Genomic DNA, 23,758 nt, shown 5'->3' on the forward strand with positions numbered 1-23,758 from the left:
TTTGCCTGGGGCATAGCCTTCAGCCATTATCCGAGCCCAGTGGTACTGATCAGTGACCATGGCCTGTGACTAGTGGTCACTTGGGCCGGGGCATGGCTGAACCTATATGAATGAACAAAGTAGAATACCCATATTTTATGGGTACTCCCGTCCCCTGCACACCTATCAGTACTGAAGGGAACCGTTCAGTCAAAATTTAACATTGTTATTTTCATGAATTGTCACATGTTTTATGTAGATGCCAATATGTTAATTATAGAAATGATGTCTCACATTCTTATAATCAAAACTGTTCATTTTCAATTTAGAAAAATTATTTATTTCTATCATACACAAACCAATTCTAATACAGTATTCGGTATATCAATTTAGATTCATGTTCATTTACATTCAATTCCAAATACATAAATCAAGTCAAAATAAGTCAGAAAATAAATTGTACATATGAGCTCTACGCGTTTCGAGAGAAAACTCTCTTCTTCAGTTGCAACAGGTTGTACAAATTATACACATTTTTTAATACACTTTGATACTTTCTTGATACATTCATCTCTTTTGTTGAGATTATTCCATATTAAAAAATCACTGTCAATTATCCCAGTGTCTGCTCCCCGTGTGGATTAATGGGTACTTATCCTTGAATGTTATAGTAGGTTGGGTGGTGCCAGGTGAGAAAGTCACCTGTAATGAAAAATGGGGCTGAGTTAGAGTTCAGTACTAATACAGTCAAGTTTACTATTAGTTAGGTCTTCTACTGTGATTACCTTTTCATATTGTTGGGCTGGTGTGCTTCAATTTGAAAAGTTACACTTCCAAGCAATGACAACAAATTCCAATCTTAACTCTTCATCCGAGAAATAGATCTTGGACCTGAAATACAGGTTTTATCTGTGAGCATGACATTAGAAATATGTTAAATGCGTTAAAAAGATAGTGTTACTCACAAGTTCGTTCTGCATCAGTTCCTCTGATGGCTTGTGACTAGCTAGGTATGGACGTCTAGGGTTTCATGATGGTCCCATAGTGTTAATCCCCTTGTGAGAGAATGTACATGTTATTTGTAAGGCTCCGAAGAATATATGTCTATGATTTTTTAATAATAGTGTTGGATGATATTAAATCACTAGGGACTGGCAGGACTCACCTGTTCGATCCCTGTGAGTCAGGTGGTAAGAGTCCCTGGTTCTGAGTTTTTCCTTCCCTCCTTAGATGGTAGTATGGTGCTGGTGGTTTCTATACACAAGTTAATGTATTAGTGATTTATGGACGTGTACTCGCCACACATCTATAATGGGGTATGGATTTCAGTATCTATGTACTTACATTTCTGCGAGGGCGTCGCGTATCTCTGCATTCACTGCTTCTGCCGTAGTGTATGAAGTGGGTCTGTTTCTAGGCAACCATGTTAAGTAAGCGTATCTTGCTATCGCACACTGTGCATGGCTACGTTGTGATGAAGGAATGTTGGGTAATGTAGTTTTAAATAGCGATGCTGTCACGTTATGGTTCAATGAATATCTAAGCTAGAGACAGCGTTCATGTGCATTCATCTTAAACTTAGGTGTTCTATAGTTCTTTAAAGATAATATGTCACTTACCTGACATGATGAGTATGTGGTTTCACTGAACGTTGTATCAGGGTTTATATGCAGAGCTCCCTCTTATTATTAAAGATGTGTTATCTGGCAGACCAGACATCCTTTCTGGTGTATGGTAGATAAGATAAAGACCACAGTTATATGTGCCTTTGATCTAATACTTTCACCTTAGTCAAATCTCATTCCTGTGACGCGTGACATGGCTTGTGTTTACTTATGACTAGGGTCATTCTTAGATTGACCCAGGCTAACTGGTGGTCTAATTATGTATGTCAATGATTGGGTACTATGACATAAATCAACTGTCATTCGTGTGAAGCATAACATAGCTTGTGTTTAGTGATGATTGGTGACCTGCTTAAATAGAACCAAAACTAAAGGATGTTCTAGTTCTAATTGGAGTATTCGTGTTCTGAGGTGAGATAGGCATGTGCCCATTATTCCACAAAGGCAGTGTGATTCAACATTCAGGTTACATCATTACTTTCAACATATTGTGAAGTCGTTATAATTGAATCAGTGAAAGTTACCATAAATACTTCCAATCTGTCCACTTATTTATGGAACCATGTTGGACATTCAAGTTATCGGCCAACATCAGTGTCATTCTATATTGAATGTTTTCTTTCTGATCCCTTCTAATCACCATTAAGACATTTCTTGATGTTCCACTTGTACCATTCAGTTTTACAAACAATTGACTAAATATATTACTATAAGGCAATTTTCACGGGCCTATAACAATTTATATCCATTGGTTCACAAAAATGCATTGAGTGAAAACTCTTCGCTCATCCCTCGTGGTTCTAGAGAGTCTAATTTGTGAATCCAGAACATCTCTCTGCGAGATGGAATCTGTTGTAGATTCCCACCTCTCGGTGGTTTCGTCACTGTCTCCAAAATTAGAAATCTTAACTGAGAAATTGTGTGGTGTTTATTCTCAAAATGTTTTGCTACTGGAGACGTCATTTTATGTACAAATGTTGGATTAATGTTCAGAGATTCTCTCTCTAACTTTCCTAATGGTTTGCCCTACGTAATACTGCCCACACGGGCAGATGAGTGTGTAGATTACCATTTTGCTCTCACAAGTAGCATAATTATGTAATTCTATTTTTTGACCTGTGTATGGGTGTCGGATGTTTTTACCCTTTTGTACATTGTTGCAGTGGAAACAATTCAAACATGGAAATGTCCCTTTCTTTGGTTTTGCAAGAAAGAATTGTGGGTTCTTATCTATTCTTTCAGCTTTTACCAGTGAGTCTCTCAGATTCATTCCCTGTGTATATGCCATCAGTGGCAATTTCGGGAATAATGTACTCAGTTGTTGGTCTAGTTTTGTGATTTTCCAATTTTTTGTTAGTATTCTTCTGCTTTGGGGACTTTGTTGTGAATATTGTGATAGATTTATCACTGGATATACTTCTTTGGCCTCTTTGGGTTTTAGTTTCAGTAGATCCGATCTTTTCTTCAATCTACACTTTGTTGCTACTTTAGTTAGGATTTGATCTAGGAAACCCCTTTCTTGTAATAGTCTGATTTGGTCTTCTTCCGCTGTATTGTATGCGTCATCTTCTGAGACTATGCGTTTTATCCTTAGTAATTGACTAAGGGGGAGGTTATTTTAAAGATGTTGTGGGTGATGACTTGTGTAGTATAGACTGTTATTGACATTGGTTGGTTTTCTGAAAATTGTCGTATGCAATTTGTTGTCTTTGGGAATGATCTTGAAATCAAGAAAATGTACTTCTAGTGAGCCGATTTCTAGGGTGAATTTGATTTTTGGGTTACACCTATTCAAACAATTCAAAAAATAAGTTAATTCTGTGGCTGGTCCTTTCCCGATACCAAAGATATCATCAATATATCTTCTCCACATGGCCAATTTGTTTGACCATATGGGGTTTTCCAGGATGTGGAGAGATTCAAAGTAAAACATAAAGGTATTTGCATAAGCTGGCGCCATCGCCGAGCCCATGGAGGTACCAGACATTCGAAGATAGCATTGTCCATGGAACCTAAAGAAGTTGTTACTTTAGTTAGGATTTGATCTAGGAAACCCCTTTCTTGTAATAGTCTGATTTGGTCTTCTTCCGCTGTATTGTATGCGTCAACTTCTGAGACTATGCGTTTTATCCTTAGTAATTGACTAAGGGGGAGGTTATTTTAAAGATGTTGTGGGTGATGACTTGTGTAGTATAGACTGTTATTGACATTGGTTGGTTTTCTGAAAATTGTCGTATGCAATTTGTTGTCTTTGGGAATGATCTTGAAATCAAGAAAATGTACTTCTAGTGAGCCGATTTCTAGGGTGAATTTGATTTTTGGGTTACACCTATTCAAACAATTCAAAAAATAAGTTAATTCTGTGGCTGGTCCTTTCCCGATACCAAAGATATCATCAATATATCTTCTCCACATGGCCAATTTGTTTGACCATATGGGGTTTTCCAGGATGTGGAGAGATTCAAAGTAAAACATAAAGGTATTTGCATAAGCTGGCGCCATCGCCGAGCCCATGGAGGTACCAGACATTCGAAGATAGCATTGTCCATGGAACCTAAAGAAGTTGTTATAAAGGATCATTTTGGCCAATTCAATTGCAAACACTTTATTTGAGGCAAAGTATTCTTCTTTCAATAATGCCCATTAAAGTGCTTCCAAGCCTCCTTCATGAGGGATCAATGTATACAGTGATTGTTCATCAAGTGTAAATAATGTCCAGTGATCTTCTGTATCTTCAATATTGTGAAGTATATTCAAAAAATGTCTTGTATCGTAAATATGTTGATGACTGTACGATGGTTTGTAGTAATCTGTCTAAGTATTTGGAGAGGGCATTGAATATACTTTCTGTGGCTGCCACGATGGGTCTTAATGGTGGGTTGGAGAGATTCTTATGTACTTTTGTTAGTCCGTAAAATACGGGTGTGATCGGATTTTTATTGATTAGGAAGTCTTTGGTTTTGTCTGTAATCCAACCCTCAGTATGTGCTTTATCAATTACTTCCTCAATTATTCTTTGTATTTCTTTTGTTGGATCCTGTTCTCGGGCTATATGGTGGTGTCTTAATCTTGCAAAAATGCAAGGCAACCTGCCTTATACATTGTTGCATCCATGATTACAGTAACTCCACCTTTGTCTGCCAGTTTGATTTCTATTGATCAGTCATCCGCTAATTGCTTCAATATCCTGTGTTGATGTTTACGCAAGTTGTGCCTTCTTAGGTCAGAGTATTTGATAGATTTGAAATCTTTCTGCATTTTAGCCTCAAACATATTGAGGGCTGAATTCTTCACATTAGGGTAGAAATTTCTTTTAGGTTTCATTTCCAATGTGTCAACGGTGGTAGACCTCTCCTGTGTTGGTGGAATTGAATCAAAAAATTATTTTAGTTTAATTTTCCTGATTACTTTGGCTCGGTTGATCTCTTTGTTAAATAGGTTGGAATTGTTCGTAGGAACAAAGGATAATCCTAAACTAAGTAGAACCAATTATTGTTTTGAAAATGTTTTACTCGAGATATTAATAATCAAGTTAGTGTTTTCTTTTTGCTTGAATGGTTTCTTACTGCCTCTTCGGACCTTGGATCGTCTAAAAAGGAACTTGATGAGTTTCTTGTCTATTTTCTGGTGTTGTTTCAGGACCTATCTCTGATGTTATTATTCCAGAAACTGACAGTATTGCGGGTACCAGTTCTCTGCTCTCACTGGATGCGTCACTTGAGGGGTCTGTGCTCTTGTTCTCCCTTCTTGGAGTTTTAGCCGGAGGAAATGTCTTCCCTGGTTGTTGTTGTGGTTGGTTCTGTTGATATAATTCTTGCCAGGAATATACTATATCCCTTGAGTAATACTATTATGTGTCTCGTGGAATTTTCTAATTTTCTTTTGTTCTATATCACGTTTATAAGAGTCTAATTTTTGATTGGTTAACGCTAGTATATTCTTCGATTCCTCTGCTGATGTTAAAGTGACTAGTTGCTCTTTTAGTTCTGTGATTTGAGAATCCAATTTGGATAGTGATGCTGCTAATTCTTCTATAGTTAGAAGGATAAGGTCCAACGAACACTTATTCAAGATACGTTCTCATTTAGCTACAAAATCACTATTCTCTCTGCAGAGAGTCGGTTTATGATAAATCCTAAATCCCCTTGGAATTCTTTGGAATTTGTAATATTCTGTCAGTCAATGCGTGTAGTTAATGTGCAGTTTCTCTTCTAATTAGTTTTTCCCAATTGTTAATCACTCTATCTGGATTTTTCCGGAATTAAGTATCCGGGTAGCTTCTTCCTCAGTAAAAGCTAAGGCTTTAGCATGTTTGGTAGTCAAAGCATTGATTTTAGAAAACAACATACTGTGAGATAAGTTAGGGTTTCGGGTGCAGGTCTCAGTATACCACTCCAACTTAATGGGGCAATATGATTAATCCAACTAGCAATGAGATAAAGCACACCGTATTTCAATAACCTGTGCTCTATTATTCAATAATTTAGCGCTCCAATGGCTCGGTTATGTTTACTGGGTGCAAAGGGTGCGCGGGAGAATAAACTAACTCTGGTATCAAAAGTCAGAACTATATGAATGAACAAGTAGAATACCCATATTTTATTGGTACTCCTGTCCCCTGCACACCTATCAGTACTGAAGGAAACCGTTCAGTCAAAATGTAACATTATTTTCACAAATTGTCACATGCGTTATGTAGATGCCAATATGTTAATTATAGAAATTATGTCTCATGTTATAATCAAAATGATTTTGTTTCAATTTAGAAAAATTGTTATGTATTTCTATCATACACAAACCAATTCTAATACAGTATTCAGTATATCAATTTAGATTCATGTTCATTTACATTCAATTCCAAATACATAAATCAAGTCAAAATAAGTCAAAAAATAAATGATAGATTATGAGCTCTACGCGTTTCGAGAGAAAACTCTCTTCTTCAGGAGCAACAAGTTGTACAAATTATACACATTTTTTAATACAGTTTGATAATTTCTTTATACATTCATCTCTTTTGTTGAGATTATTCCATATTCAAAAATGAATGTCAATTATCACAGTGTCTGCTCCCTATGTGGATTAATGGGTACTTATCCTTGAATGTTATAGTAGGTTGGGTGGTGCCAGGTGAGAAAGTCTTATAAATGAAGAGTGCAGTACTAATAAATTCATCAAGTTTACTATTAGTTAGGTCTTCTACTGTGATTACCTTTTCATAGGGATGGGATGGTGTGCTTCAATTTGAAAAGTTACACTTCCATACAATGACAACAAATTCCAATCTTATCTCTTCATCCGGGAAATAGATACTGTGACCTGAAATACAGGTTTTATATGCGAGTACATTTGCATGACATTAGAAATGTCTTAAATGCATTAAAAAGATAGTGTTACTCACAAGCTTGTTCAGAATCAGTTCCTCTGATGGCTTGTGATTAGGTATGGACGTCTAGGGTTTCATGATGGTCCCATTGTGTTAATCCCCTGGTGAGAGAATGCACGCGTTATGTGTAAGGCTCTGAAGAGTATATGTCTACAATTTTTTAATAATACTGTCGGATGATATTAAATCACTACGGACTGGGAGGGCTCACCGATTTGATTCCCGTGAGTCAGGTGGTAAGAGTCCCTGTTTCTGAGTTTTTCCTTCTGTCCTCAGATGGTAGTATGGTGCTGGCGGTTTCTATAGACAAGCTAATGTTTTAGTGATGTAGGTACATCTACGCACCAAACTTGAACATCTATAATGTGGTATGGATTTCAGTATCTATGTACTTACATTTCGAAGGGATTGTGTCCTACGACGTATTCCTTATCTTTGATAATACGTTTCCAGCTTGCTGGCCTCGGAAATTTTTTCTGTAGAGGACACAGCGCGTCGACGTCCGCCGATGTCCCTCGACGGCCACCATATCGGCGCCGACGTCATCATGCTCATAAATAGCCACGCGCTGCGTCCGTTGCTCAGTTCCGTTTTTCTGCGCTTCATGGGGCCTCGGAACGTCATTGCTCAGTTCAGTCAGGATAACTCTATATCTACTCGAATAATACCTACTCGTTCTCGATGGCATCTTCATCGCAACCGACGACGCCGCGATCCGGTTTCAAGAAATGTCGAGACTGCAGTAAAAAAATTTCGGTAACGGATCCACACAGGATCTGCTTGTGGTGCTTGGGATCCGAGCACCATTGTTCGGAGTGTGAGAACTGCATGTCCATGATGGCGAAAGCCTTGAAGGAGCGCAAGGGGAAGCTCGAGAGAAGTAAGTCAGTCAAAACCTCCTCAAAGGTTTCTTCGGCTAAGTCGAGGCATTCGTCTCCTCACCGTCGAAAACATTCCTATTCTAGATCTCGAAGTAGCTCCCACCATTCGTCGAGATCAAGACACTCAAAAAAGAGACGTCGAAGATCCCCTTCCTCGCCATCTTCTGTGTCCCCAGAAAGGTTCTCCTGTCCCACAAAACACAGCTCTCAAGCTGAGTAGGAGGAATTCAGAAAGAAAATGTTAAGCGTCTTCGAGAACGCGGCCTCGACCCCCTCGAAGACAGCTGAGGGTGATACCCCGGGTGAAAAACCCAAAAAATCAAAACGCCACGAGTCGCAGCACCCGGCGAAACATTCCACCCGAGAGCGCCACGAGCCATCGGGTAAGAAGGCACCATCTTTGACGCCGTCTTCGAAGATTCCTTTGATGCACGGATCGGCGCCATCAACGCCGTTGTCGAAGGGTTCCTCGACGCATCGGTCGGTCGATCGACTCGACGACATCGACGCCGATGAAAGAGAAGACCAAGACTACTCCACAGCCAACCGTGATTCCAAGGGCCTCCGGCACGACGCCGAGACCGTCGTCAATGTCCTTGAGTAGGATACCTATCCTCTCGAGTTCTTCGAGACCCCTTCCAGTTTTTTCGATGCCGTTCTCGGCGCCTTTGAAGCCTGTCACATCAGCGTCAACGACATCGACGTTTTCTCGCCCAATAATGACAAGTTTGGCTCCTTCTGCCTTAGGGATGGATTTTACACCATTTCAGAGGTCAGAGTACCCTGGACTATCTTCAATTTATGAAGAGGGGGAAGATTCTGACCGGGAAACATTTGGGTTACAGAGGACCACACTGCCTATTTCAGAGGATTTCACCTCTGAGGAAAGAAGGCTGAAGGACTTACAGGAGTCACTACATGAGGCAAGTGGGCTGGACACTTCCCCAGAAGTGGAATTTGTTAAGCCAGACCCAGGGGAACATGCCAAAACACCCTATAGAACCCTTATGGCAAGAATTATTGAATTTATGGGTTGGTCTGCACCTTCCCCTGTTTTTCAAAAGGATGACCTAACAGACATATTAGACAAAGGTCCACAGGAGGACCCTGTGGTCCCCTTCCATGCAGCCTTACAAAGGAAAATTACATCTAATTGGGAAACTTCTGAAGTTATCCCTGCGGTCAATAAAAGATTGTCAGCCAAGTATAGGGTAGCGGCTGCTGACCTTGAGTACTTATCAAAGCACCCGACTCCAGAGAGCCTGGTGTTTCAAGCGGCAACTTCATCTAGCAGTAGGACCGCTTGCCCTACTGTCCCACAGGATAGAGATGACAAGAGGTACGATTCTAGGGCGAAGAAAGTCTTCTCTACTTGTAGTATGGCGTTGAAGTCCATCAACGCCACCTGTACGCTCGCCAGGTTCAGTCACACGCTATGGGAGTGTGCTTCATCAGCGGCTGACAGCATACCCGAAGGAGAGGAAAAGGAAGCCTTCCTTTACATTATTAAAGATGGCAAAGATGCCATGTGCGAATCACTTCAAACTGGCATCGATTCCGCTGACAGTATCAGCAGGGCCATGGCGGCAAGTACAACAATCCGCAGGCATGCGTGGTTGCGAAAGTCTGGCTTTGCTCCAGATGTACAGGCCAGACTTTTGAACATGCCCTTTGACGACTCTTCACTATTCGGGAAAAAGGCTGATGATGGTCTGGAAAAGTTGCAGACTTCTAAAGCAGCAGCAAAATCTTTAGGAGCTGCTATCCGCCAAACTCCTTTTCGCCCCTCATGAACCTCTGGGGGTGGAAAGTCCTTTCGTTATTATTCCTCATTTGGGAAAGGCAGAGGACAGCCGGCTCAAAGAGGCCAAAGGAGATCCACTCAAGGTGGACGGGTCAAAAGTACTAAGGCCGCAGCAGCAGCAGGTGCCTCTTTACCCTCGGCATCTGCATCAGCCGCCCCCAAACCACTCTGAGGCCTTTCCACACAATACACCTGTAGGGGGCAGGTTAACTCACCATCTGACGGAATGGCAGGCTATAACGCCAGATGCTTGGGCATTGGAGACAGTTGTCCAGGGTTACTACCTACCCTTTCTACACATCCCTCAGAGTCATCCACCGGGGAACAGCTCTCTAAAAGTTCCAAATCCGCTCCTCTTGCAGGAAATTATAAACCTGCTAGAGAAAGGTGCCATAGAACCGGTATCTGTAGCAGACAGGAACAAGGGCTGGTACTCCCTCTACTTTCTCATACCAAAGAAGGACGGAGGACTGAGACCCATCCTGGACTTATGAAAATTGAACAAGTTCCTCAGGAAGGACAAGTTCAAGATGGTAACTCTCTCAGATCCTTCAGGCCCTCCAGCTCCAGGACTGGCTGGTATCTCTGGACCTTCAGGATGCTTATTTCCATGTGCCAATCCATCTCAAACACAGGAAATACCTGAGGTTCGCAATTGGCGACTCTCATTATCAATTTCGAGTTCTGCCATTTGGACTGACCTCTGCCCGAGGGTCTTCACCAAGCTGATGTCGGTAGTGGCGGCTAGTCTAAGGAGGGAAGGGATCCACGTCTACCCCTACCTGGACGATTGGCTGATCAGGGCTGTATCTTCGAAACAGGCCCAGGCCCAGCTAGATTATGTCTGCCACTTCCTTCACAAACTGGGCTTCTCCCTCAATTTAAAGAAGTCACAGATGATACCATCACAGAGACTCCAGTTCATTGGAGCGGTCCTGGACACTTCCCTGGGAAAAGCCTCGCCACCAGAGGTGAGGACTCAAGATATTCTACAGATGGTCACCAAGTTTCAAAATTCCCAACGTCTCCCAGCCTTCGACTTTTTGAGGTTGCTAGGCCTCATGGCATCCTGCATCTTCCTTGTGCCAGAGGCTCGCCTGAGAATGAGATCTCTTCAGTGGGCACTGAGAAGTCAGTGGTCGCAATTCTCAGGGAGAATGACAGATCTCCTCCGGATTCCGGACAAGGTAGCCCGCGACCTTCAATGGTGGGCCTATCCATAGAACATCTTGAAAGGAGAACTGTTTTGGCAACCATGGCCGGAGATAACAGTAGTTACAGACGCCTCACTCACGGGGTGGGGAGCCCATGCCAATGACTTGACCATCAGCGGTCGTTGGTCTCCATCGGAGTCCAGACTACACTTCAACCTATTGGAGCTGAGAGCCATCAGACTAGCGCTGAAAGCTTTCCTGCCATCAGTACAGGGGAGAAATGTCCTGATAATGACGGACAACACGGTGGCCATGCACTACCTCAACAAAAGAGGAGGCGTAGGATCACTGCCACTGTGCAGAGAGGCGATGCAGCTCTGGTTTTGGGCAATCCAAGAAGGAATCTCTCTATCGGCAGTCCACCTAGCCGGAGAGAAGAACTTGACAGCGGACGCTCTGAGCAGGCAGAGCACAGTCTCCCACGAGTGGAAGCTAGCTCAGGAAGTCCTTCAAGAGATCTTCACCCTTTGGGGAACCCTTCAGGTGGATCTGTTCGCCACAAGCACCAACAGGAAGTGCGATCTGTTCTGTTCAAGGGAATTTCCCCCGGGAGGAACTCTAGGAGACGCATTCGTAGTGGACTGGGAGTTTCCACTCCTTTACGCGTTCCCACCAGTCCCTGTTATTCCTCAAATGATCAGTAGGTTGAGAAGATTCCGGAAAACCATGATCCTAATTGCCCCGGATTGGGCCAGGAGAATGTGGTACCTGGACCTTCTAGATATGTCCATCTGTCCTCCAGTCCGTCTCCCACTCAAAGAGAATCTTCTCTCGCAGAAGGGAGGTCAGGTTCTCCATCCAGACACCAGAACCCTCAACCTTCACGCTTGGCTTCTGAAAGGGTAAGGTACAAGGATTGGGATCTCCCTGATGACGTCATGGAGGTGTTGCTTTCGGCCAGAAGGCCAGCAACAAAATCTTTATACCGCTGCCGTTGGAGCAAATTTTGCAGCTGGTGTAGGGAAGAGAATATCGACCCTTTTTCATGTGGTACACCAACGGTGTTATCATTTCTACTCTACTTGGCAAACTCAGGCCTTCAAGTTGGCACTGTAAAAGGCTATCTCGCAGCGCTTTCTATCTTCAAGCGCACTGCGGAGGAACCATCGTATTTCAAACTTCCTCTAGTGGTACAATTTCTCAAGGGATTAACTAATGTTTATCCTCCAAAACCATTCCAGGTTCCCTTATGGGACTTAAATTTAGTCTTAAACTTCCTAATGGGCACTCCATTTGAACCACTTCACTCTTGTTCGCTGAGATTTCTCATGCTTAGAACTGTCCTATTGGTAGCACTAACATCTGCTAGGAGGGTGAGCGAGCTACAAGCTCTCTCCTGTAAACCCCCACATACAATCTTCCACAAGGACAAAGTTGTCCTACAGGTGAAGTCTAATTTCCTCCCAAAGGTGGTTTCTGAATTTCATATTACTCAGAAAATTACCTTACTTTCGTTCTACCCTCCTCCCCATCCGGGGAAAGAGGAGGAAAGGCTACATAGGCTGGACCCAAGGCGAGGTCTCAGCTTTTACATCAGCAGAATGGCTAGGATCAGGCAAGCAGACCAACTGTTTGTAGGATACTCAGGTCACAAGTTGGGACTACCCATAACAAAACAAACCATCTCCAGGTGGATTATTTTGGCCATTCTGGAATGTTACAAACTGGCAGGGAAAGAGCTACCCCAAAATCTCAGGGCTCATTCAACCAGGGGTATCGCAGCCTCTTCGGCTCTCCAAAGAGGGGTACCGGTCCGAGACATATGTGCGGCTGCGACATGGTCGTCCGCACATACATTTACAAAATTTTACAATCTGGATTCCTGCACTACTCAAGAGACCAGATTTGGCAAGGCCGTATTACATTCGGTCCATCCCTAAAGGGATACATAACCTTCTCACTCCCTCCTCCAATTACATGCCACTGGTATGGGAGTCTATCAAAGATAAGGAATATGTCAGAGGACACAATCCCTTCGAAGAACAAGTTACTTCTTACCTTGTAACGTTCTTTCGACGGGATGTTCCTCCAACGTATTCTTTATCGCCCCTCCCATCCATCCCCGCAGTGATACTTCCCTTGTGGTTGCAGCTTACGCTCCTTCAAGGTCAATAACCAATTCAGGTATGATTTTTCTTATGCTACAAAACTGAACTGAGCAACGGACGCAGCGCGTGGCTATTTATGGGCAGGATGACGTCGGCGCCGATACGGTGGCCGTCGAGGGACATCGAGTCGGCGGACGTCGACGCGCAGCGCCCTCTACAGAAAAAAATTCCGAGGCTAGCAAGCTGGAAACGTGTTGTCAAAGATAAGGAATACGTCGGAGGAACATCCCGTCGAAAGAACGTTGCAAGGTAAGAAGTAACTTGTTCTTCTGCAAGTGCGTCGCGTATTTCTGCCTTCACTACTTCTGCCATAGTGTTCGAAGTGGGTCTGTTGCTAGGCAACCATCTTAAGTAAGCGTGCCTTGCTATCGCACACTGTGCGTGGCTACGTTGTGATGAAGGAATGTTGGGTAATGAAGTTTTAAATGGCAATGCTGTCACGTTATGGTCCAATGAATATCTAAGTTAGAGACAGCGTTCATGTGTATTCATCTTAAACTTGGGTGTTCTATAGTTCTCTGAAGATATGTCACTTATCTGACATGAGGATCTCCTAAGTATATGGGGTCACTGAACGTTGTATCAGGGTTTATATGCCGAGCTCCCTCTTATTATTATTAAAGATGTGTGTTACAAAATGTGGTTTATCTGGCAGACCAGACGTCTTTTCTGGTGTATGGTAAATAAGATAGAGACCACAGTTATATGCTTCTTCGATCTAATACTTTGACCTCAGACAAATCTCATTTCTGTGACACGTAACATGGCTTGTGTTTACTTATGACTAGGGTCATGCTTAGATGGACACAAGCTAACTGGTGTTCTAATTATGTATGTCAATCATCTGGTACTATGACATAAATCAACTGTCATTCGTGTGAAGCATAACATAGCTTGTGTTTAGTGATGATTGGAGACCTGCTTCAATAGACACAAAACTGACTGATGTTCGAGTTCTGTTGCTCCTGAAGAAGAGTTTTCTCTCAACGCGTAGAGCTCATAATGTATGATTATTTTTTGTACTTATTTTGACTTGATTTATGTATTTGGAATTGAATGTAAATGAAGATGAATCTAAATTGATATACTGAATGCTGTATTAGAATTTGTTTGTGTATGATAGAAATACATAACAATTTTTCTAAATTGAAAATAAATCATTTTGATTATAAGAACATGAGACATAATTTCTATAATTAATATATTGGCATCTACATAAAGCATGTGACAATTCGTGGAAATAACAAAGTTAAATGTTGACTGAACGGTTTCCTTCAGTACTGATAGGTGTGCATTGGATATCCATATAATTCTGACTTTTGAAACCAGAGTTCGTTTATTCTCCCCTGCACCCTTTAGACCCAGTAAACATAATTGAGCCATTGGAGCTATAAATTATTGAATGATAGAAAGCAGGTTATTGAAATACTGTTTGCTTTATCTCATTGCTAGTTGGATTCATCGCATGGCTGAACCTACTCATTGGGTCCAATGACCACCATGACCACCCTGCAAAGTCGTGATGGAGAGTTGCTCCTCTATCTAGGGAACAGCTTTCAGCCATTCCCAAGTGCTCTCTCCCACCAAGGCTCCCAAAGTAATTCCCAACGCATGAGCGCCTAGAAACACTTGTGTACAGATGCGTTATAAATGACTTGTATCATATATCATATCATGGGCCAACCCTTCACCAGTGGCTGTTGGGTCTAGCCTTTGTCCAGACTCTATAGCCACTGCTCCTGCCATCCCTATTGCAGGTCCAGGTAGGTCTTCAGGCTTCAAGCAATGTCCAAGAATTGGATCAAGCAGTAGCCCGTGGACACCATAGCCAAAATGTATGATCTTTTCTGGGGCATATTGCACCCATCTCTGGACCTCCATTCCCTCATCTAGATTTAGGGCCATCCTGAGAGTGCTGCATTAAGACCCTCAGTGTCTCACAGTCCTGGCATCTGACTCAGCCTTTATTAGAAATGTTGGCAACATATTGTACCCCTCTGGGCCCCCCCCCCCCCCGACCTTGCTGATGGCCGGTGGCTACAGCATGCCCCTTTTAAATGTATATACAGCAAAACTACGGCAGACCACAATAGTTGCCTTTCAAAAAAGATGTGCCTATCCCAACCAACTCTGGTTATCTTTTACTATATCCTCAGACCAGTGACGTATTTGCGTACACCTATAGAGAAAGGGCTCCCTATGAAGAAGGCTTTTAAATCGTATCTACTTTTGTTTATATTACACACGAGGGACTAGGACAAGAGGAGGGTCTCTGGAAAATCCCCCATTCACCTTTTCCAGGTAGCAAACCGTACAGTGGTGGGGCCATCCTGGTCTCCAGAGGCCTTCCAAGAATGGTGTTCAATGTGAAATCCATCATACTACTAAAAACAGAATACCTGTAAGAAGTACTTTGCATTTTTGAAAGCTGATAGCTCAGATTTGACTGCAAATGGATATGCACACTTCATCTGTGTTTGCATTCCTTTTTGCTGGTGCATTTTGTTCTGCCAAACGTGTATTGCATGCTTAGACAATTTTTACTAAATATACTAATGTACAAATACTTAAGTTTAATCGCACTACTTTTTCAATTGTGAATAGTCAGGGAAATCCTCTTTAGGTTAGTGATAGCGAGGCGTTTATCACACCATTTTGACTTAATAAAATGGCTACTTGTGAGAAACCTTTACCAAGTTGTCGCTTCATATTTCTGACTCGATTAAGTATTTCACTTGATGAAGCCATCAGACAGGGAGTGAGTCACAGCTGTGCTTTTCTTTGCAGGTGCTGACATAGCAAATGTTTGTAACGAAGCTGCCTTAATAGCTGCAAGATACTTGTCCGATTCTATAAATCAGAAGCACTTTGAGCAAGCAATTGAACGAGTGATTGGAGGTAAGGGCAGGGAATGAGTGGTGTCTATAAAGAGAATTGCATATGTCCTATGTTTGCACAGCGTGCGCAAAACACTATCAAATCACGGCCGAATAATAGCAAAGTGAAAATAACTGTGAATTAACATAAACTTTGGATTCATGCATGCTAATGGACCAATACATTAAGTTTACATTTTTTTTTTAAATGTCTTTATTTTGCGTCACTTGATTCACATGGAACCTTCAACACTACATAAAAAATATACAAATTTACAAAATCAGTTCAATTAATGTCAAATAATGCATCATTTTCCAAAATAAATCACCAGCTAATTATATACTAAAAATAACTTATGGATTGAGTACTCCCACGTATTCCTCATCTTTGATATATTCCATCCACCATCAGCTGCTCCGGAAATGCTTTCATAGCAGAGGACGCCATGCGTCTTAGATCTCATATCCCTTAGCGGCCTCCACCCGCTCCAAGTACGACGTCAACCTTTGTATTACTCATATGTCCAGTCCCCTTTCCTGCATCCTTGTGGGTGTCCCCCAACATGGGGACAGTACCGGGACCTTTGGCAGCGAAAAAAGAGCAACCCCTTTAACTTTAGCATAGTGTGTGGCGGCATGGCCCCGGCTTGGGAACACCTCTGAGACCCTGCTCTCCGGGCACCTCACCTCAGTCCCTTTTTCCGCACGGGCGGATTCAGGCCTGGCAGCTAGGTGCAGGATCTTTTTCAACTTTCTGCATGCTCCCCGTACTTTTGTTTTTTTTAATTCTTCACCTCCCTTCAGGTCCTTGCCTCTGCCAGCACATGTCTGCTGCAGGAGGCTTCACGAGATGCGCATCCTGCGATCAGTCGTTTGCGGCCTCGGACCCCCATGCGCTCTGCCTTGAGTACCTGTGACCCGATCACTGCTGGGACGCATGCGTGGCTTGGAGCTCGCTTGGTCACAGAGTGTTCAAGAATCGGCTTTCCCGCTGGAGAAAGATCTTCCATTCTTCTCCTCCAGGTCATCTAAAGGATTTCGTCGCCAGAACTTTGCAACAATCGAAGGCAGGTCCTTTGTTCACCAGGGCCCCCCAGCATGGGGACTCCTTCCGAGTTCCCGGTGCCCCAACCAAAAAGGGCACCTTGGACTCTGGATCTTGCAAACCCAAGGCCATTAAGGCTACACCAGCTCCCAAGATGAGGGGCCCAGGGGCTCTTCCGGGCAATCCACCGAGGGGCGTTGCAGCTCTGACTCCTCTTCTGCACCGAGGTACAAGGGGCTTTCGAGCTCTGGTTCTAGGCGGCAGTCTGAGGCACGATCCATTACAACTACCAGCTCGACAGCTGAGGGCTTGCAGCCTACCGGAGCTACCTCCGAGGTAGTCATGTAGGGCGATTCGACTACTGCCCACTGGCTGAGGGCCCCGGGTTTAACAAAGCCATCACCGAGATCAGCACTAATGCTTCAGGGTTAGGGTGAAAAGAGTCCTTGTCCATGTCAGAGCCAGCACGAGGTGTGGACCCTGCGTGCCCTCCCTCCCAGGGCGAGGTGCCAGGCCCCAAGATGGTACACAAGCACGTAGCAGAGCCTGCTAGGCCGGCAGCCATCTTGGATACTGACTCTGGGCCTCAGCCGGCCCCTTCACCTTCAGAGTGGGCCACTCAAGGGGGTTCCAGTCCTCTTCCTTCAGGAGTGGTGTGGGGCTCTACGGTGCAGGCGGATCGTCTCTGCAGGGTTACATTTATCCCTCCCAGCCTTTTGGATACCCACCCCAGGCTTCCTGGTGCTTCAATCAGGAAAGGAGACCCAGTGCTGTGGATGTTCATACCCCCTGTGATCTGGCGGCCTGTGAGAATCGCTTTATCAAGCGCTTTCTCCTCCTCCTGCACTCCCCCCAGATGTCGGGGCTCTTCAAGGGCCTCATCAAGGTGGTGGTTCCGCAGGTCATGCCTCTGCGGCCTCCTCCAGTCCCTCTGGGAGTCCCAGTATCGCAGTCTGTTCCACCTCTGCTCCAAGCCCCGCCAGTGCCTCTGAGCCTTCCGCCTCCAGTATCACCAACGCCTCCTCCTCTGCAGTTGCCTGTCGATGTGCAGCTGCCTTCGGGATCTGACCGGCGGGGGGCCTCAGGCTCCTCTAATGCAGGACCCAGACTCCCCTCCGTGTGACAAAAAAGGGGGGCGATGGTGACGACAACGCAGAGGACGAAGAGCTTTCGGCTTCGATGAAGGCATTTCATAACCATCTTCAAGGTCTTGTAGATTTTTGGGGGCCCCCCAGCCAAAGGAGGCCCCCCAGCAATCAGGAGTGTTGGTGGACGTCTTGGCCCAGCGCACCATGAGCTGCTCGGGCATTCCCCTTCAGAAAGATATCCTTTTGGGGGCTAGGAATCTCTGGGAGAAACCTAGGGCCAATGTCCAGATGAACAAGAAATTGGACAGCTGTTTTCTGCTATTGGATGGGGAATCAGTCCTCCTGGCCTCCCACCCTCAATCACAATCTTCAATCGTGGCGGCGGCGCCTCCTTGTACTCAAAGCCATCCTTGTCTTACACAGCAGGGGCTGCCTCGAGCGGTCTGTCCAAGGAGTACAAGGCCCTCGAGCCCTTCGGCAGGAGATGTTCTCTCCACGCCGGGCTGCACCAGCATCAGGCTAGCACTGACACCCTCCTAGTCGTGGCTAACCAGAAGCGAACCAGAAACTGTGGTGACATGAGAGATAGGGGAGTTCCTGTCTGACTTCCCCCCAGTCAGGCTTCATCACGCCCGGGATGCCCGCGCGTTTGCTCAGGATCGATCTCAGGGAGTCCTCAGTCTTGCAAATCGACACAGCCAGCAGAGGCCTCTGCCTGGATGTCAAGATGTAGCAGGCGGCGTGGATGCATGCCACGAAATTCTCCTTGGATGTGAAGGAGAGGATTATAGACCTTCCGTTTGAAGGGCCGGACCTCTTTCATTCGTCCACTGATAACGAGCCGACGAAAAAGAAGACCTCAATGCAGACTGCGAAGTCCTTGGCCATCCTGCCCAAACCAGGGCAAAAAATGTTCCCTCAGACCCAGGTTGGCTCAGACTTCATACCCCGCTCCTTCAGCTGCTTCAAAGGGTTCAGGGACTGCAGTATGTGGCGGCCAGACAGGCCCTCCAGCGACCACAGGAGGAAGCAGCAGAGGACCTTGCAGGGCTTTTTTCATTCCCCCTCCTGCGCTCCCGCCTCGGACGCCAAAAAGCAATGACGTCTCAGTCAGGGAACAAAGCTTGCCTGTAGGGGGACGACTGGCTGTCTTCACAGACAGCTGGAAGCATTGTTTCAGGAGTCCATGGTTTCTTTTAGTAGTCTCCACGGGCTTCACTCTTCCTCTTCCTTTGCCCTCTTCCCCATCTCTGCTTCAGATAACGGTCACCAGCACTGTTGCCGGAGATCCTTCTTCTTTTGCACATGCCGGCGGTGGAGCCGGTTCCTCAGTCAAACAGGTGCTCCGGCCTCTACTCCAGGATGTTTGTGGTACCCAAGAACCACCAGGCTGTCCTGAGGGTAGTCCTAGACCTGCCATTAGCTAACCTATCTTTACCTCTCGAACACTTCAAGACGATCACCCCAGCACACATAGCGGAGCCACTGTGCACAGGGAACTGGATGTGTTCCCTGGACCTCAAGGATCTGTACCTTCATGTCCCCATCTATTAGCCTCACTGGAAATTCCTGCGGATCATGATCATGTTGCACCATTTCCAGTATAGGGTACTTCCATTCGGCCTCAATTCGGCCCCTCATGTGTTCACAAAGCTCATAAATGCAGTGGCTGGCCTCCCTATACTCTTATTTGGAGGGGGCGGTGCACTCCTGCCAGCGACTAGTGGATGTTCTTCACCAGCTAGGGTTCTCCCTCAACCAGCAATAATCCCAGTTGACCCCCACCAGGACCTTGTGTTCCTTGGAGTGTGCTGACACACGGCTGCTCAGAGGGTGTATTCCATGTTCGAAAGGCTCCAGTCCCTTCGGAAGGCAATCAGGCACTTTCTGGCCAACTCGACCCCCTTGGCATGGTGGTTCCAGCACCTACTGCGCCTGATGGCATCATGCATGCTCACAGTGCGGCAATCCCGCCTCACAATGAGGTGGCTCCAGCTCCACCTGGCTGCCAACTGGGACCAGGAAAAAGGGGTGCAATCGGACAGGCTCCCTATCCCTCTCTACCTCTTTCTGGATCTTCAATGGTGGCTTTTGGACTGCAATGTGGCAGTGGGAGCCCCTTTTTACCCAGCCTGAGCCCACTCTGGTAGTGATGACTTATTCCTCCCTCTCGGGCTGCTGGGCTACCCTGGATGGCTATTCGATTCATGGTACATGGTTCAGGACGGAGGCCCACCTGCATATCAATCTGCTGGAACTCGGGGCGGTGGTCCTGGCACTCAGGGCTATTGTATCGTTCATCAGGGCAAGGCGGTTCAGGTCAGGACTGACAATTCCACGACTGTTATACTTGAACAAGCAGGGTGGCACCCGTTCTCCCCTCCTGTGCATGGCGGTGTTGTCAATCTGGGAGTGGGCCCTGTCGGAGGGGATCTGGATCTCTGTGGTTCATCTACCAACCAGGGGACAACAATGCTGAGGCGGACCAGCTCAGCCACCTGAGGTTCTACACCTATGAATGGGAGTTACACATCAACTGTTTGTTGCCCCATTCCAGAAATGGGGGTTTCCAGATCTGGACTTATTCGTATCTCCTCTGAATTCCAAGTGTGCCCTCTTCGCTTCATGGGCGGGCAAGGTCAGGGATCTCTGAAGGGACGCATTCCAACTCTGCTGGCATGGCCGCAGATGCTATGCGTTTAATCCTCCATTGCTCGCCTTGGGGGGCTGCAGCCTCATCCTGATTGCCCCCGACTGGACGTAGAGGGCTTGGTTCTTAGACCTGCTGCAGTTGTGCTCCCATGGGCCTGTCCGTAGCCCTATACCCAGCAGGGCCTTGCTGATGCAGCAGGGTGGGGTGGTGGAGCATCCGGACCCGGCCAGGCTGGCCCACTCTGCCTGGCTCCAGATCAGCTGAGACTGCACCAACTGGGAAATCACCCGGAGGCCAGGAAGCCCTGCATGCACCCTCAGTACAAGAGTAAGTGACCAAGCTCTGCCATTGAGCTCACGACAAGGGGCTGGTCCCTCTCATCTGCTACATGGACAACGTGCTGGCCTTTTCTGCACATCTGGCTCGTGCCAAGGTCGATACCGGTCGGACCTATTTGGCGGCCATTGGGGCCTATAAGAATTAACCAGAGCACATTTTTTCAGTGGTCAAGCGAGTGGTTAAGGCTCACCTCAAGCATTTGCCCAGGTGTTTCCTCCCGCACATAGGCCACACCCGGTCTGGGCCCTCAATGTAGTGCTTGTGGCCTTACAGTGAAAACCTTGCGAGCCAATTGTCTCGGTGGACATCAGGCTGGTGACGCTCAAGGCAGTACTGTTGGTAGCACTCACTTCTGCGCACAGATCCAGCAAGCTGCAGGCGCTGTCATCGTGCAAGCCTTCCTCAATGACAAGGTCATCTTGCGCAGCCCAAGGCGGTGTCTCTGTTCCATTTCAATCAGGGAATCTTCCTGCCAGTGTTCTTTCTGAATCGGTAGTTGGAGGCTGAAAGGACTTTGCATAACTTAGATTTGAGGATGACGGTGCTCAAGTTCTGTCTCTCCCAGATGAGATCTTTCCAGAAGTCTGAGGCGTTGTTAGACACCTTCGGGGGTTCGGCTCCTGGCACCCAAGCTTCCATTGCCCGTTGGATGGTCCAGGCCATTTCGGAGGCTTACGTGGCCATGGGTAAAACTGTTCCCGCAAGGATTCATGCCCATGCGGTCAGGGCCAAGGCTACGGCTGTCGCCTTTCAGAGAAATGCTTCCTGGGAAGTCATTAGCAAGGCAGCTATATGGGCCACTCCATCTGCATTCTGTAAGCACTATTTCCTGGATAACAGTTCCAGGTGGGATGCAGAGTTTGATCAGGCGGTTCTGAAGAACCTTTTTGCTTCTTCTTAAGCAAGAGGCAGGTTGTCACAGCTCCACCCAATTGTCATGTTGAGTGGAAACACCAACAAGGATGTGGAAAAGGGGATGGGATGTATGAGTAATTAAAGTTACTCACTGTAGTCACTATCATACTCCTAGTACTTAGTCTCCTTTCCTCCATATGTCCCACCCACCTTCCCCCGCTAGTCTACCAGGGGCTAAAATGATCAGCATAGCCAGGTATTCAAACATCCGAAATGTAAAAAGGGGACTGATGTCAGGTGCCAGAGGGGTGTCGTTTCGGGGGAATGCCCACAATAAATAAATTTAAAGGGGTAGCTCCTTTTTCGCTGCCAAAGGTTCTGGTACCGTCCCCATGTTGGATGGAGGAAAGGGGACTAAGGACTATGAGTACTCTAGTCACTACAGTGATTAAATTTAATATATAGCATGCACTGCTATATATCCTTCGGATGGTTCATACCTACTGCCTAGTGGCGGTTTTCTTTGAAAATGTCTGCTCCTAAAATGGGCTTCAAAAAGTGTGCAGATTGTGGGTCGAAGATGTCCATCACTGACCCACACTGTATTTGCCTTCGGTGCATCGGAATTGACTGCAATTCTAGTCAGTCTGTGACAGGAAAGTCCTTGAAGGAGAGGAAGGGTAAACTCGTCCTGGGTAGGCCCCCTTCGAAATCCCCTTCAACCTCTCCTTCCAAGAGAAGGTATTTGGATGAGAAGTTCGAGGGGAGTTTTGCCTCTTCAAAGGGCTCGAAACACTCCAAACCCTTTCGATCCAGAAGTATTTCCCACCATTCTTCGTCTTCATCCTCCCATAGAAAATCCTTAATTTTTGTGGGCGTCCCATAACATGGGGACGGTACTGGAACCTTTGGCACCGAAAAATTGAGCTTCCCCTTTAAAGTCAGTATAGCGCGCGTGGCGCGGTCTTGGGTGTGGGAAATGCCCTGCAGAGGCCCTGCCCTCCAGCACCTCACTGCAGTCCCTTTTTCCACGTGGACGGTGTCCAAGCTGGCAGCCAGCGCAGAGACTTTTTTTTAGATTTCCTTGTGCTCCCCATTTAGTTTTTTCAATCTTACTGAACTTCCCTCTGGTGTCTCGCCTCCCCCCGACGCATGTGGGTTGCAGGAGGCTTTGCGAGATGTGCCTCATGCCACTGCTCTTTTCCAGCCTCTGACCCCCACGCACTCTGTCCTAAGTGTTTTGGGTCAAACCAACGCTGGGACGCATGTTAAGGCTTGCAGCACTCTCGGTCACAGTGCACTGAAGTATAGTTTGCTGCGGTGGAGGGAGATCTTCCACACCTCTTCTCCTCCCCACCGTAAGAATTTTGTCGCCAGGACCTCCCATCAAGATAAGGTAGGCCCTCTGTTCAGCATGGCTCCGCAGCGCAGCAGCTACTTCCCCAGGGTTCCCACGGACAGATGTTCCTCACATTCAGGTTCTGGCTGGTCCGAGGCCTCTATGGCTACCGGCTCCCAGGCTGAGGGGCTCAGGGGCCCCTACCAGGCTGTCCTAGGAAGGGCGATCAAGTTAGTCCTCTTCTTCGACCCCAAGTGGTACAGGATTGTCAAGCACCACCTCCAAGAGTTTGTCCTCGGCTGGGTCCAGCATGGCTACCGGCATGGGTGCTGAGGGCTCCCAGCCTACCGGAGCTTGCTCCGAGGCTGTGAGTAAGGGTGTTTTGAATACCGGCCAGCCGGCTGAGGGCGCAGTGCCTACCCGAGTGTTCTCTGAGGTTGGCGCCTCTGCTTCGTGTGCAAGACCCAAGCTGTCTGTGGCCTTTCTTGGCACAGGGCCTTCACGCCCTCCGGCCCAGTGCATGGCGCAAGGCTTCAAAATGGCAGAGAGGCATGTGGCGGGGCATG

General features: G+C 46.1%; 1 protein-coding gene across 3 annotated transcripts in view; it reads left to right on the plus strand.

Annotated features, from left to right (window-relative positions):
- Positions 1-23,758, plus strand: part of AFG3L2 (AFG3 like matrix AAA peptidase subunit 2) — a 1,716,771-nt gene that overhangs the window by 1,294,779 nt on the left and 398,234 nt on the right. For all 3 annotated transcript variants that reach the window (XM_069620479.1, XM_069620477.1, XM_069620478.1), the window contains one exon: positions 15,785-15,895. In XM_069620479.1, coding sequence (XP_069476580.1) covers positions 15,785-15,895 — 111 coding nt within the window. The remainder of the gene's footprint in view (positions 1-15,784; positions 15,896-23,758) is intronic.

This window comes from Ambystoma mexicanum, chromosome 5q (genome assembly GCF_040938575.1).
Source record: "Ambystoma mexicanum isolate Mex_15411 chromosome 5q, UKY_AmexF1_1, whole genome shotgun sequence".
Classification (NCBI taxonomy): domain Eukaryota; kingdom Metazoa; phylum Chordata; class Amphibia; order Caudata; family Ambystomatidae; genus Ambystoma; species Ambystoma mexicanum.